General features: G+C 36.5%; 1 protein-coding gene across 3 annotated transcripts in view; it reads left to right on the forward strand.

Annotated features, from left to right (window-relative positions):
* The first annotated feature begins 162 nt into the window (after positions 1–162).
* Positions 163–15,785, forward strand: part of SCYL2 (SCY1 like pseudokinase 2) — a 39,760-nt gene continuing 24,137 nt past the window's right edge. Inside the window, exons 1-4 of one of the 3 annotated variants that reach the window (XM_062585911.1) lie at positions 163–286; positions 3,896–4,048; positions 5,049–5,253; positions 12,249–12,406. In XM_062585911.1, the coding sequence (XP_062441895.1) occupies positions 5,077–5,253; positions 12,249–12,406 (335 nt within the window). In that variant the 5' untranslated portion in view covers positions 163–286; positions 3,896–4,048; positions 5,049–5,076. Of the gene's footprint in view, positions 287–3,895; positions 4,049–5,048; positions 5,254–12,248; positions 12,407–15,785 lie in introns of those variants that run through there. The other 2 variants (XM_062585919.1, XM_062585926.1) reach the window with 2 other exon arrangements.

A 15,785-nucleotide genomic window follows, 5' to 3' on the forward strand; every position in this document is an offset into this window, starting at 1 on the left:
ACCCCACCCCGCTGGCGGAAGCAGCTGCGTTACGTCACTTCCTGACGAGCGCCGCTCCCTCCCTGGGCGGCGGCGGCGGTCCCGCCCCCGCGGCGGAAGCGAGGCGCGCGCAGGCGGCGGCCCCGCCCCCCGCCCCGCCCCGCCCCGCCCGCTGCTGTCGCCGTCGCCATGGAGTAGCCGGAGCGGGACGGGGCTGAGCCGGGCCCGCAGCGCGACGCGGAGCCCCGTGACAGGCGCCCGGCCGGGCCCACGGCGCCACGGGCAGCGAGGCCCTGCGCCGGCTCAGGTGAGCGGCGGCGGCGCCGCGCCGTGACCCCGCGTCGCGGGGCGGCAGCGGCAGCGGCTGCCCGCGGCCTAGCGCCGCCGTGCCCGGGCCCCGCGGCGGCTCCGGCCTGGCGGCAGCGCCGAGCCGCTGGCGGCGGCGCCGGGCGCTGGTCGCGGCGGGGCCCGGTAGGAACGGTGGACGCTTCGCGCGGGAGGACTGACGCGGGGGAGGCGGTCTGGGGGCTCCGGCGGGTGGTGAGTGGGGTTTCTGCCGGCGGCGAGGAGAGCCTCGCTCGCAGGTCTCCTTCCCCGAGCTCTGGTGAGGATTTCACCCGCGGCTCAGTACAGAAAGAGTAATAATAATAATAATAATAATAATAATAATAATAATAAAATCATGAAGGTGACTTGCTTGAGGGCAGCTGTGCTGTGCACGGTGCCTCGCTGCATTCGCTCCTCGCGTTGTGCTTCTAGCAGGTGCAGAACCTGAAGACCCCGGGGCTCGGCTGCTCTAGCGCCTGTCTTCTGTGGAGTCACCGTTTGGGAGTCGGTTCGACTGGCCAGTAGCTTGGGTTGGGTGATGCGAAGTGACCTTGCTGCTCACCACCCTCTTTCGAGAAGGGATTCCCAGCTTGTTGTAGGACAAAATTCTAGGAGAGTGCGTGGTACGCTGCTGAAGGAGGGCACCGAATGCACCTGTGTCAGTACATCAGATGAGGCTAGAATTAGTTCACGGATGAATTAACAGTTTTGAGTCATGTAGTTGCTTTGCAGAAGAGAGATTTGAAGAATGATAAGGAATCTTTGGGTTTTATTTTTATTTCAGAATTTGCAATGTTTTGCTTCATTTTTTAGTGCTGACTGGCAATATGGTTAGGTCCTCATCATGCTGATGTATCGTTGCTGATGTTCATCAGCATAAAAACCATTACTGATTGTTAGCGGACTTCATGAGAACAACGTATTAATCATAAACCAGCTTTCTTTGTAGGATTCATTCTGGGTTTCATGTACTTAGTATTAATATCAACAATATTACACTTCAAATGGAAGGAAAACAAAGTTCTTAAGCATTTATTGCATGTCTTGTGTTGCTTGCCCGAACACTGTTACTGTTAAGATTGTATACTCTTCTTATTTATTACCTTTTAACTTGAAATAGAAATTTATTCTTCACTGTAGGTGACTGACACTACTCTGTTGTCTTGTGCTTGTTGATATTCCTGTAAGTGGTAATTCAGTCTTAAAAGAACTGAATAAACTGTTTTTCTTACAATTGAGAACTAATTTTGCATATTTTAAATATTGTTGATATCATCATAATTTGTGATATTATAGTTACGACTCAAAATAGAATGCTTTATTTTTCTGTTTTGTTATGGATTTTCTAGGTATTATTCCTGCTGACATGTACTGAGTTGTTAGTGACGCTGGTAACAACAAATGTTTTCCTATATAGAAAGAAAAAAGCTTTCTTAGTTTGTAGTCTAAACATTGACAGGAGGATTTATACAAGTTTATAGACAGTGTTAGCTAGATAAAAACTTAGAAACCGAGCTGTTTATTGAGAAATGTGTCTGTCAGTACTCCTTTCCCCTAGCTGAATGAATCAGGAGCTTACGTACTGTCAGGCTGGAGAGGAACAGGTTGGACAGGGCCTACCAGACGGGCCTTTTAAATCCTAACCCTTCTGACAATGGGCTGCTGTTAGCATTCTCACCTACTATCTTTTCCAGCCTTTTCACTCTGTCAGCTGCTGCAGAGGGCACTTATAATTTGGTCAATAGCTACACTGTTTTTCCACTGTCCATACAGAGAAATTCTTCTTCAAAATTATACAAAAGAATTTGAGCACGCGTGGAAAGTTTTCTTCATACTTCCTCTGCAATTAATTGGGTGAAGCATTTCTCTAATGTTGAGAATTGTAACAAAAGACTTTGTTGCATTGATACTGGAGAAGGAATGTTATTAATAATTTTGATGTCCAGTAGTGAATAAAACTCAAGGCAAATAACACAAGGTTTAAAAATGAATACATCAGATTTGTTATTATCTCAAACTCATTAGGACTGATTTTTATAGTCCTTTAGCATATAGTTTGCCCCATGGAATAGCTGCAGAATAAAATCTCTGAGGGTTACAGTTGCCTATACCTCTTATTCAGAATACTCCATGATGCTTGTTTCTACCTATATATCAGGTTATTGAAAAGTTTCTTCATTTAGGGAATTTGACATGTCTAGTAGCTGTTTAGTCTTGGGCAGCACAATTAAGAGTTTTACATATTTTATCATAACACAGTTCAGAAACTAAAATTAATATACTGTAATAAAGTGTTACTATAATAAAATTATTTAATGAATGAATACCACATTTTTGTAACTCATTTCCATCTATACTCTCAACAAAAGAATACATAGCAACTAAAAGAATTTTTTTCTGAAGACTATCTCATGGTAATCATACTCAGCTCTTCCTATCTAAAGCTAAAGCTCCCAGTCCCCATAATTAAGACCCCTCTGTCTTGAGTATGCTTGCAGTGATGTCTGGTTCAGAGTCTGAATAATCCTGTTGAAGCCATAATTACTATTTCTGATTTAAAGTCAAGCATTTGCAGGATTGAGATCACTTCAGCTGCTATCTTTCTTTTTTTACAATTCCTTTTCTTTTGGTCAGCCAAAACTCCTAGTCTGGTTCTCAGTTTAGTAGTACAGACAGTTGTGTCAGCCAGCAGACATGGAAATAAAAGAAGTGTCTACAGAGACGTAGCATTAATGTATTTCTACATTTTGTTCTGGAGGAATGCTGAAGATGATTTATCACTGCAACAATAGACAAGATCAAGCAGCATAACTGTGTTGCTTCTGGCACTATGCAAGAGTTTGCACAGGACTAGGACTTCTACACTGTAGTGAATTGTTCTGTAACTGATGTTAATTTTAAAGGAAATTAGCTTGGTCATGTTTATTACTTCTCCTAAGAATCCTAATATCTTTCTAATATATTACTATTTTTTTTATGTTGATTTCCTATGGAATCAGATCTATTGTACCATGGGGAGGAAAGTGGGTGTCCAAAGAACTCTTGAGTGTGTTTGATTTTAGTCAAGTCTGACAGAGGTATACAGCTGTCAAAGGTAAATTCCTAAAGGTTTTGTGAGACCTGAGGAGCTGCGAAGAGGAAACAAACTTTATCTATGTCTTCAATATGGGAAGAGCTGTAGCATACATAAATACTTCATTAGACACCAGAGAATCTATGTAGACCAGAAAAATACCTTATAGATGTCTGAACAACAGGAAAAGGTTCAATTCTTACAAACAGGTACCTCATGTTAGATCAGAAGGATTTGGGAGATCATTAGTCCCTGTGCTTACTGAACTTCTGTTCATTTTGTCCTTGTTACCATGACTTGGAAGCCCTCTTCTTTATTGTAACAGAATCTTGTCTCTCCAATTTGGTTAATAGTAACATTTTTTTTATTTTTCAAATAAGTCATTTTGAATTATCTGATATACAAATTAGGTATCAGTGAATTAAGTATATGGCAAATGAGGCTATAAATGAAAACAATATCTCTGCATATCTCAGCATATTTGTTAATGTACTATTTTTGTTTATTTTACCCTAGGTTGAAGAAATTAATACTCTTCACAGTTTATTTGAAAAAGACAATGAAGAAATGTTTTTGACTTTTGCTTTTGAATATACCACATAATTCTGATTCCAGAAAATAAGTTCTTCCTGTATTCTCTCTTCATCTTTGCTCACACCAATAAGGAAGGTGAATATCTGTCTCTTTTTTCAGTATTCCTTCCTTGTCTCCATTCTTTGTTGCATATCCAGTATCAGAGAGACGATAATATAAATAGGACTTACGCTCTACAACTTTTGCACAGCACTGTTTTCTTAATCCCATAAGCAAATCAGATTTTTTGGAAGGAATTGTGACAATTTAGTCAGGAAACAGTAGAAGTACACAGTACAAGGGAAGATGGACTAAATTGTAGGTCGCAATCTTTTAGCTCTTAAATTTGTGAGGTGATGTAAAAAACTTGTACAATTTTGTTCTAAAATAAAGTATGTAAAGACAGTTTCATACTCACTTCCCTGACAGCAACTGGTCAGCTCATTATTACTTACATCAGACAAATAACACTGTCAGCAAGTCTGATGGGTAAAATAATTTTTAGCTTTCATCTTGACAAGTATAGTGTAGGAAATAACACATTTTTTTAATTGTCTTCTGTGTAATACACATCTGTTCTCTTGCTGGTCTGGGATCTTAAGCAAACTTTTCCTTCCAAAAATGGATAGTTCTGTGAGTGCTGAAGTTAGTGGAGGCTAGTTTCATTCAGATGTGACTCTCATGGTTGACTGATTTTCTGATACACCAGCCCTCTGAGCCTTTCCCTTCGTTGGAGTAGTTTATAGGCACTTTCCTTTATTCAGTCATATATTTTTATGAATGGTTGAATCTTTCACTCTGTAATCTCTCTGTCAGATCTCATGCAGGTCAATGAATAGATTCAGAAGTTATTGAGGAGGTGAAGGAGCAAGGATATGTAATTACCAGGCATGTATGCACAGAAATATATATGCAATATGAGAAATATAACTGCAAAGCTTTGGAAGAGTTGTATTTCAGTATTCTTTGTCTCAGTTACTCCTTTATCCTATTGGGTCCTTGGCTAGATGTCCTGTAACATAGCAAGTTTCAACATGTGTCTTATGTTAACAGAATTTATGAAAGGGTTGTGAAGCTTTCTTTCTTGTCTTTGTAGGGTAATACACTGGTGTACACTTGACACAATGGAGTCCATGCTGAATAAATTAAAGAGTACCGTTACAAAGGTAACGGCTGATGTCACCAGCGCAGTCATGGGAAATCCTGTTACCAGAGAATTTGATGTTGGCCGACATATTGCCAGTGGTGGTAATGGACTTGCTTGGAAGATATTTAATGGAACTAAAAAATCAACAAAACAGGTGGGTTGTCAAGTTGAGACATAAGTTTACAAGCATTAGATATCATACTGTTGTGCTTCTTGCTGGGAAGCATTTGAAAACAAAATCCAATTGGGCAAACTAATGGTAAGGGCAGTATTATAAGTAAAATGAAATGAAGACACACACACACACAAAAAATACTATCAGCTCAAGTGATAGTATTTCAAACCTTTACTTTAAGCCTTCATTGCTGGAGAAAGAATTGGTTCTGTGTTTGTGGCATCTTGTTCCTTCCAGCCTCTCTGTTACAGCTGTTTCTGTGTCCTGTGCAGAAGCAGATCAAGAAATCTTCAGAGTTAAAACTGATCTGACAAGAATAAAGAAGTTTGTTTAAACTTGTGTCAGTTCCCCAATTTGTCTTGCTTTGTAGCTTTTTGGCAGTAGTGCTGACTTTTTACAGTTTAAAATGATCATTGTTTGATCAGGAAATGATCATGATATCATTATTTGATCTCAGCAAATGAAACAGTGTAATTTTTTGCTCAACTACCACACCAAAATTGGGGTGTTACAAATGTTATTAGTCATGTGATACAGTAACAGAAATGCACCAGGGATAGAGGGGGTGGGTGTGGAGAACATGAGTTCTGCCTTCCCTGTGTTGATTCAGATCCATGTTATTCTCTTTCAGAGCAATAGTCTGTTTCCTTAAACTGCTAGAATTTAGAGCAGTGGTATATAAGCCTTTAACTAACTTGAGAACGTGTATAAATGGAGGTGGGATTATGACTTTGGAAAAAGGTTGGCCAGAAAAAGAATTTGAGAGCTGCTGTTGTAGAAGATGATTTTGTTCTAACAGATAAATGTGGAATGTCTTTTTTCACCCTTGAAAAGGAAGTAGAATTTTCAACAAGTAGAATAGAAGAATTAGTAAGTTATGTCTTTCAGTTGAACTTGCTGTGGAATAAGGTGAAGTCACTTGGTGAATCAGCTTGCTACAGATGAAGAAAAAAGAAATGGACACGAGAATAACTCTGGAAAACATACAGAGTCTGTCACATGCTTGGAAAATATACTGTAGCAAACAGAGAAGAAATATACTAAGCAGGATAAATAATTTGTGGTGAACATGTGATCTGACTACCTCAGAATCTGAAAAATGTTAAGTGCTTTTGTGATGTCAAGCATCTGTCCAGCTGTTCTAGGACACTATACATTTAGTATTTACTGAATTTGCCAAATGTGCTAGTTAGATTTTTTTTTTGTCAAATTTAACGGCACATAACAGATCCAACATTAAAAGTGTGATAATTTTAGTAGTTTATATACAGTCTCTATGCACAATAAGCAATTGACCTGTAGTAGGTATAGCTTTGAGGATCTGGAGACTTGTAGGAAGAGTTTCTCTCACTGGCTAATTGACGTGGTGCATGTAACTTGTTTCCCATCATTCATGTTTTTCAAGCTTTCAAGGGGCTTTCTGACCACTGATCAAAACTTATTTTGCAGCGTTTTGGGTTCAGGTATTCCTGAACTCAGTGTAGGTGTCAAGCTGCATTGTCTTTGTAAACCCTGACTAAAATTCGTACATCTATGTGCAGTCATTAGAAATATAGTAGCAGTTGTATTGCAGGGGATTTTACTTGGCTGGTAGTTTGACATGCAATTACCATTCATTATTAATGTTGCCAGTTGGGTAACATCATGTCAACATTCAGTCTGACATTACAAAAGAAAACTAACCAGCATGACAAGCAATTTGTATAGTATTATATTGCTCTATATCTGCTCTTTAACGTTATTTTTTATTTGTTTTGTGTGTACCTTCTGAACATTATTTGGCAACATGGAAATGATATCAGTCACTCTTGTAAAGTGCTGTACACATATCCTGTATTGCAGACATAAATACCTAATTTGAAGCTACAAGCACGTAGTTATTTTTTCTATAGTAAATGTATGTTGTGTGCTCACTTGTAGATTCTGTAGTCATTTTTCAGACAAGCAGGTTGTTACGAACATTATTGCAGCTTCACTTCGTAACAACAGAAGCAGTAATTTAAATCCTTGTGGCCAGATATAATGGCTAAATTTTAAGTTTTAATATTACAGCAGTGGAACTGATCTGAAATCTTTTGTTCCTAGGACAAATGGAAGTCAGCTTTCTTATGGATGTTGGTCAGCTGAAGTTAGGATTTCAACTCTGGAATAATTTGGCACCTATTTAAGTCAATAGACAGTTGTGAAAATTCTTTCTGATGACAGTAGACAGAGTTCCACCTACTTCATGCCTTGTTGTTTTTCCTGGTTTCTTGGATATTTGTGTATTTCTTTTAATGTGTCTTGTCTTTTCTTGCTTACTTTCTAGGTGACTGAATAGCAATATATCAGAGTGTGAGGAAGTTATATGCACAGGTGCACGTAGTTGTATGCAAACATTTATCTGTGTGCATGTTTGATGTTATTTGGTAGCTGATTTGCTATTTGATTTGCTGATGAGCTATTTTGTGTTTATTTGAAAGATTTATTAATCTTTCTAGTTATACTCGTATACATGAAGTAATACGCTGCTTATTTTGCAGTATGTAGTTCTGCCCACCTTGGATTTGTTTGCTTAGTCTTTATGCATTTATATTTTTCTGGGCTGTGGTGGTGCTTGTCTTCCTCTGTGTTCAGAAAGTGCAATCATAAAGAGATGGGAATGTTCTTGTCAGCAGCTCAGTCGTAAAAATTAGCAGAATTAAGTAGTTACTGGGTTGCACTTCTGTAGTGTTACAGTCTTGTTTAGTTTATATTGTGCTAGAACGTAATGTATTAATAGTTAGAACGTAATATATTAATAGTAAGTAAATCAGCTTTTTGTTGTTTTGGCTATTGTCCATACAGTCTGTCTGAAAATAATATTTCGTATTATGCAAGCTTTAAAGACTGGTTTGTTTCAAAACTGAAATATTGTGTTGTATACCTTAGGACTGAAATGAACAGATGGAAAGTAGGATTATTAAGAAAAAAAAAAAAAAAAGGCAAAATTCTGGAAAAAATCCCCACAAAAAACTGGAAGAAGATCTTCTCTGGCAAAAGATCACAGTGATACTGGAATGCTATCCAATATTTTAATTCAGAGAATATTTTGCTTGGCATAGTAGGAGGCTTTGGTAAAACATTGTATGTTTGCATATTGAGTTGCATTTGATTATTCTTTTTTTTTTAAAAAAAAAGAGTGCATATGGAAAAAATGGATAACAAATATGTGAGACAAAACAAATATAAAGTTTCTAAAATCAAGCACTCTGACTGCTATCTTAAGATTTCCTTTGTTTTTATGTTTATGATGTAGTCCTTAACATGATCACATATATTTTTTTCCCCCCACAGGAGCACTACATCTTTCAGTTTACAGGATAGATGGTGAACAGCAGTTATTCAGTATTTAATGACAGTTATTCAGTATTTTGTGGACTTCTTTTTTTCCTTATTGTTCTATATTTAGTCTCTGGCATTATTACTTCACACTATTCCAAATGTGCTTGAAAACAGAACAATTAGGTTTCTGTGGTATCTATCACTATAGTGCCTGAATGTTTTACAAGAATTTTTAATATACTTCCTCAATATACACTGAAGTGGATAGGAATAAATGTTGCTATTATCATTACATTTTTACAGCTTTTAGAGACTTTAACTTAAAAATATTTTCTAGTTTGGTTTGCATCTTTACATCACACAAACCCAGTGTGTTTCTGCAGTTTTTGTATGGCTTACCTTTCTCTTGGTAGCAAGAGAGAAAGCATGACATGACTTTCCTGGTCACCTTTTTCTGGTTAGGAGCAGAGGACATCAGGAGCTAGAAGAGAAGTGATGGAGCATAGCTTGCTTATATGCACCAAGGACAGCTTCAATATTTATATTTTCTGCATGGCCCATGTTGATGGATGTTAGACATAATTACTTTTCCCTGACTGAGAGCAAAATGGGACTTTTTTTTTTTAGGATCTTTTCACTATTTGCCTTCTTAGGGTTTGGGAAATACTGTTTTTTTCCTAGCAGTGGTATCGGATGAGATGAGAGTAGTGTGTTTGCTGTCTCTGGTTTATAAGGTGTTCAGTTGAGTAAGAAAGGAGACATGGTTCAAGCTGTCAGTGTTAGCAAGTTGCCAGAACAGATGTTCATTTTGTAAGGAGTGCAAGATACCACCTGAAGCAGGATTGGCAATGGACTCGGAGGAAAACTGCCCAAGGAAACCAGGAGAAGGAAGTTGGGCTGTTTAGTGAGACAAAACTTTTATAAAGTGGATGCCAGGTCTTAAGGGCAGTGGCCAACAGCTGTCCACTGAAATAGATGAGCTAGGTCTAGTGGTATTCTAGATAGCTTGAGACAATTATAGCTTAATTAATATCCCATGTTTTGGATGGTATGGAAAATTTTTACTCCTGTTGGCACAGGTGCCAGCATTTTTATTAGCTGCATGCAAAACATTTGCAATGACATTTAGTTGCTTAGTAAAACGATTGCCAAATTTAAACACTGCCCTTTTCATTGATTCATATTAAAAATTCTAAATTATTGGCAGTAACTACAGATGATTTTTTGAACATCTTTGCCTTGGTAAATATTATGTAGTGCACATCATAATATACAACTACCTAATGATCATTACTGAGCTTTATCTTTGACATCTTTCTGAAGTAAAGCACTGTTTAATTAAACACGTAGGAGGTGAGGCACAAGGTGTGGATTAGCTTGTGTTTGTGACACAACTGAGGTTTAAACTTAGATCTCTTGGTTGGCCAGTCTAGCACCCTACACACTTGTCCCTACTTCTTAACCTAATTTTGGAAGTGGAGCTACCAAAATTCTGTGTTGAAACAAGAGCATATTGAGCAAGGTGTGTTTACTTCCTATAACATAATGAATGGGAATTTTTATCTTTAAAGATAATGATTGTTTTGTTCCTAATTTTTCACTTTCTTTGTTGAGAGCAGTTGTAATTTTTTATATTTCAGTCTCTTGTGTGCTGAATTTATTTTATATCACAAAGCTGGAATTGAGACAAGAATTTAAATAACAAATGGTTTTCTGCAGGAGGAAGATACTTTTTTTCCCCAGAAAAACCTTTCAAACCTATGAAGTGAAAAATACAAAATGGAAGCTTCCCTAGAGCTTTCTGTAACTAAATATTAACTTTGTATAAATCTTTGCAGGCCTTCATCTCAGTTTGTTTCCGCAAAGGTAATTTTGTCACCAGCAAATGGAATCTCTATGAGCTACAGTCAGTAGCCCTCCTTTTTCGGGGTTGAGTATCAGGATGTGCAAAACAGAAAAGTAGAATCAAGAATAATGTGTTCATAAATAAAATTTGACAGGGCTATTTGGTCCATGCGGCCGAAAACTCTAAATGCTTTTTAGTGTTTCCAGGTGTGTTGTATGGTTTTAGTAACTTGTGCAATAGAGAGGGTGTATTCCAGCCCCCATGTTTCAGCTATCTCTTGTTTTTTCTTCTATGCAAAAATTTATGGTGACTTACGGGATTTAAAATGTTACTTTGTTGATGTCAAATTTTGCATATAGAAATCAATGTTGATTTTGAGATTTAATAACCCATTTCAGAATGCCTTATTTGAGTTGTTAATATCAGAATACGTTTAACATTTTAGTATGAGTAAGCAGAGACTGATGACTCTCTGCTTTTTTCTTATGTCAGAAGTGTTACATGAAAATAAAGATATCAAAAGCAAATTGTGACAAAGTTCAAATTAATTTTAATTCTTGAAACTTCACAATTATATTTTAAATTTTATTTGCACCTGTAAAATCAGTGTGATAGCAATCATTTTCACACCTTGAATGCTTGTATAAAACTTCATATATAGATAAATATGTAAGATAATTTGAGGGATGTAGAAGTTCTATCAAACTTCAAACAAACCATGTAGGATTGCAGCAAACACTGACAGAACTTATTTATAGCTATCATAAAATATTCAAAATATGGTTTATGTCCCAAATTATCTGATTTAATTATTCACAATCAGATACTTTTGACTTACCATTTCATATATAAGTTTGAGATTTTGTTGTTGGCCACTTACTGCTCAGTACATTTTTATTTATTGTCATTCATGATCTTGTTGTAGAAATATAAGAAAGTCTCAGTTTTGTTTTGTGGTAACATTTTAATTTTCTTTTTTCTTCAAAGATAGAAAATGGTTAGATTCCAGGAGTATCAATTTCTTCACTAGTTTATTTTGGCCGATTTCTTTATGTACTCCCTTGAAATAACTAGAATTGATTTCTGTCTCTTTAATGACTTCCAAAATGCTGCTGTATTCTCATTGGTTATTTCATATCCACTCTATAATGTCTAAATTTCCTCTAAATTTCTCAATTTCCTCCCATTCCATTTGCAAAGGTTGACTGGAAATACTGTTTCCTGCAGGATTTATTTTAATTCGTTCAATCACTAAAAAAACCACCCTCATTATTTTATGAACAATCTGATAAGATTGATTAGTGAGATGCCATTCTTTGACTAAAAATTCTCTCTCATGAAAATCTAGTTTAATATAGATCATAGAGGCTTGGAATAGAAGACTAAGGGTCAAGTTTAATAAAGCACCACTTATATTATTTGTAATATATATTATATATATTTAATACTAAATGAATGCATATATCCTCAGAAAAGTTTAATTGTTCGTGGTTGACATAAAAGCTTTCATTTGCCTAAAATTAAACTAATTTTTGTGCTATGAATGTCCTGTTTTGTCACAGCATAGACAGGGTTATAATTTATGCATTACTGCTTGTGAGGTAAGAGCAGTATTACATTAACTCTTAAAATATATATTCTAGATGTTATATACACTCAGAATGATTATGACTGAGGTGAGAACATGTTCATAGCTATACATACAATTTGAAATACTGTGTTGGTGGAACTGTACTGTTGATTCAAGAGGTGTGCATCTGTAATTGTGTATAGGCTTCATTTTTTGGCATTACTATTCTGAGTAAATTTTGTTGCTTATTTCTAGGAAGTGGCTGTTTTTGTCTTTGATAAAAAGTTAATAGACAAGTTTCAAAAATTTGAGAAGGATCAGATTATTGATTCTTTAAAACGAGGTGTTCAGCAACTAACGAGGCTTCGACACCCTCGGCTACTTACTGTTCAACATCCATTAGAAGAATCTAGGTAAGTTGTAGTAAAATTGAGAACAGGCGTTCTTAATCATTGTTTTATTAATGGATCTAAAATATCTGGAGCATTTAGCACATACATCTAATAATGCTCATGTTTAATGTATTTACTCACATGAGAACAGTATCCTTTTTGCTGGGTGTTTTTTTTTTTCCCCCTTTTTCCCTGCAAGCTATAGAATGCTTTCCTGGTGCGGATCTGATCTGTAATATATTACATGGTCTTAGTCTAGGTGCAGCTATAAGACTACATCCGTGTCTTACAATATGAAAATTTGGTACTTCAATTAATTTCCCTTTTAAAGAACTCTTTCAAAGACAAATTGCTTTCTTTCAAAAGATTGTTCATACATTTATTCCACTTATGAGATATATGTACTTCATGCTCCTGAGATTGGAGACTTTTGGTAAAACATATCTATTGTGGCCATATAATGTGTTCTAAAGGTCCTCAAATGCCAAACAAGGGTGACAAAATGTAGTGTATTTTTGTTGTGCTTATTCCATTTATGTAAGATTGGTCACTAGGCACAATAATGGGTTAATCTTACAGATTTATTATTCAACTCTAGCAATGACAGCACTGCACATTAAAATCAAACAAATAAGCGTTTCATGTTGAACTAGGTATTTCTTGATCTTACTGAGGAAGCTCATTAAAGTTTCAGGTTCTGTCTGCGAAATGGCGTTTCCAAAAGGTAACCTAATAAATTTTTGCATACATAGCCTTTCAAAATTCTACATTTTTGATTGTTTCTGTTAAGATTATGTTTCTGAGTGTACCTAAGATAGTTTTTTCTTGGTTTCCTGGGGCCAGGAATACCAAGGGAATATCTACTTTGGGAAAGATTTCTTTCATCAAATGACACTTGCTTATTCATATGTATCTCTCCTCCACTTCTAAACACGTTTTGCCCTAAGGGTTCAAAGTAGTCAATAGCCTTGCAGTTCTCTGTACCCGTCACACAAGTCTAAAGCAGATAAACTATGTAATTGAGAACAGCTTTCAGTACAGTACAACAATAAATAATTGTTACAGGTTAAATGGCCTAGATCATCTCAGTCTTAGTTTATGCTGATGAATCCCAGAGTACATCCCAAGTTTCTTCCTAAAATTGTCACAATATTTCAGTTGACTTTTATGAGGAAGAATTTCTTCACTGTGAGAGTGACGGAGCACTGGCACAGGTTGCCCAGAGAGGTTGTGGAGTCTCCTTCTCTGGAGATATTCAAGGCCAGCCTGGATGCAACCCTGTCTGACATGCTCTAGGTGACCCTGCTTGAGCAGGGGGTTGGACTAGATGATCTCCAGAGGTCCCTTCCAACCTTACTGATTCTATGATTCTGTGACTCAGCAACTTCATCTGTACTTATTTTACCCTAATTCTACCTTGCGGACGAAGAAGCTAAGACTCATATCTTGGATTGTTAAGAAAGCTTTTGTGTTCTTTTTGCAAGAATTTAAGCCTTTTAAGTAAAATAAAAACTGTAGTTATGTCAGAGTTCTTGTTGACACGTTTTTAGTAAGGCCCTGTGCTTCATTCCAGTTGCTCCTTTCCATCCTCAGCACTCTCTCTGTTGGACCGTCACTAGCCCCAAGCCTATCTTGTGGCTTGCTGTGTTAGAAACTGCTGTAACAGTATTTGGGAAGTGCATAAAAGGAGGGTTTGCTCAGACTGTGTATCAATGTGCAAGAGTGTGGTAAGATAGCTACATTTCTTTAGCATTTCTGAGGATTTGAGCAAATATACTAAATATGTTTTATAGAAACATTCTATATTATTTATGCATACTATTTTGTGTGCATTTTACATATAATAAATATATGAAATACGTAAACACTTTATACTAAATATTTACTATAAATGTATCTCTATGTACAGCTTGTCTTCAATTCCCTTAACAGCATAGATGAGTAATATTATTCTATATTTGTTACTGGAGAAAAGAGCAAAAAGCCAAATTATGAATCTGTTTGTAATGTCATTGCTACCTATTAAAAAATGAGTAGTGTGAAGTCCTAGATATTTAATTTACTAGATGGTCCATCTGTTACAGTTTTTCCCAATGCGTATTTTCTTGCAACCACTTTTCTTTTCAGCTTGTTTTCTTATTATTATGTTACTCTGAATGTCATTTTGATGTTATTCAGGGAGCTGTTAAAGATGCTGTGGTGTATAACTGACTCATTTCCTCCAATGTTAATTTACTTTAATTGAATTTGCCCCTTCCTTCTGTTACTCTGATTTGCGTCTTTATTTAATTAGCTTTCAAAGGAAAAAACAAGCTTTTTTTCATGCTCTGAAACAACAGCAATCGGAGAATCTGTGTTTTGAAGACCAGTGATAATTGTTTTGTAGATATTTTCTGTCATCTATGCCTTAACTGTAACTAAATCTATAAGCTCCATGGCAAAGTTAAAGTAGGATTAAAAAATGAAAGACTTTGTAATTCTGTGCTCTGATTCTTCCTCATGATTGGTACAAGACTAAATTTTATAGATGTAAGTCTATTAATAAAAATGTGAAAGAGGTGGAGTCAACAAAATGGTAGGGAGGAAGCCGAAAAGAAATTCATTAGAGTGGTTGACATTTGTGAATCAATGGATTTTAATTTTGTTTATCCTTCAGAAGGGCAGTTGATAAAATTAAAATTGTCTCTCTTGATCTAGGTGAGGGATAAGAAGCTTACGCATTTCATCTTTTTTTTTTTTTAACTTCAAAGTGCAAGCTTGTTAATTAGTAAGATATATAAAACCTAAGTGGCAGATTTATGCTGAGGTGCAATGTGTTCTGTGATATGTTTAAGGAATGAGGTTCTTGCCTATAACTTCATTATTCAGAAATATACCTCTATTACTGTTATTAGGTCTCAATTTTCTGTGTTTCTACTGGGGAAATGTTTTGGTGTTCTCATGAAATATTCATTCTTAAACCAGGTATCTGTGCTACTGTCATATTTTCTTCAAAAAAAGCTCTGAAACATTTGAGATGTGAGATGCAGTGACTGTCTAGGGCCTTCAGTGCTGTACATACCAGTTTGAAGGCTGTGGATATAAGAAATAGCTCTATCTATACTGCATTAAATTTGTAACACAGGCATATATTGTTTTCAGGACTTGAAAATTTGAAATTTTGATTTTTTTTTCCTGTACAGCTATACAGTCCTCTGTGTGTTTGGAGGTTTGGTTTACTTATGCTTTTCAAACATTGCTAATACAAAAAGCCATAAAACAAGACCTATTCTTTTTGAGGTAGAAGGCAATAGTAAAAAAAAAAGAAAACACCAACCCCATAGTTACTTGCATAGGAAAATTGCAGCTCATACAACAACTGTCTTTATTTATGCGCCTCTTGTTCTTTCACGTGAAAATA

Source organism: Rhea pennata, chromosome 1 (assembly GCF_028389875.1).
Source record: "Rhea pennata isolate bPtePen1 chromosome 1, bPtePen1.pri, whole genome shotgun sequence".
Lineage (NCBI taxonomy): Eukaryota > Metazoa > Chordata > Aves > Rheiformes > Rheidae > Rhea > Rhea pennata.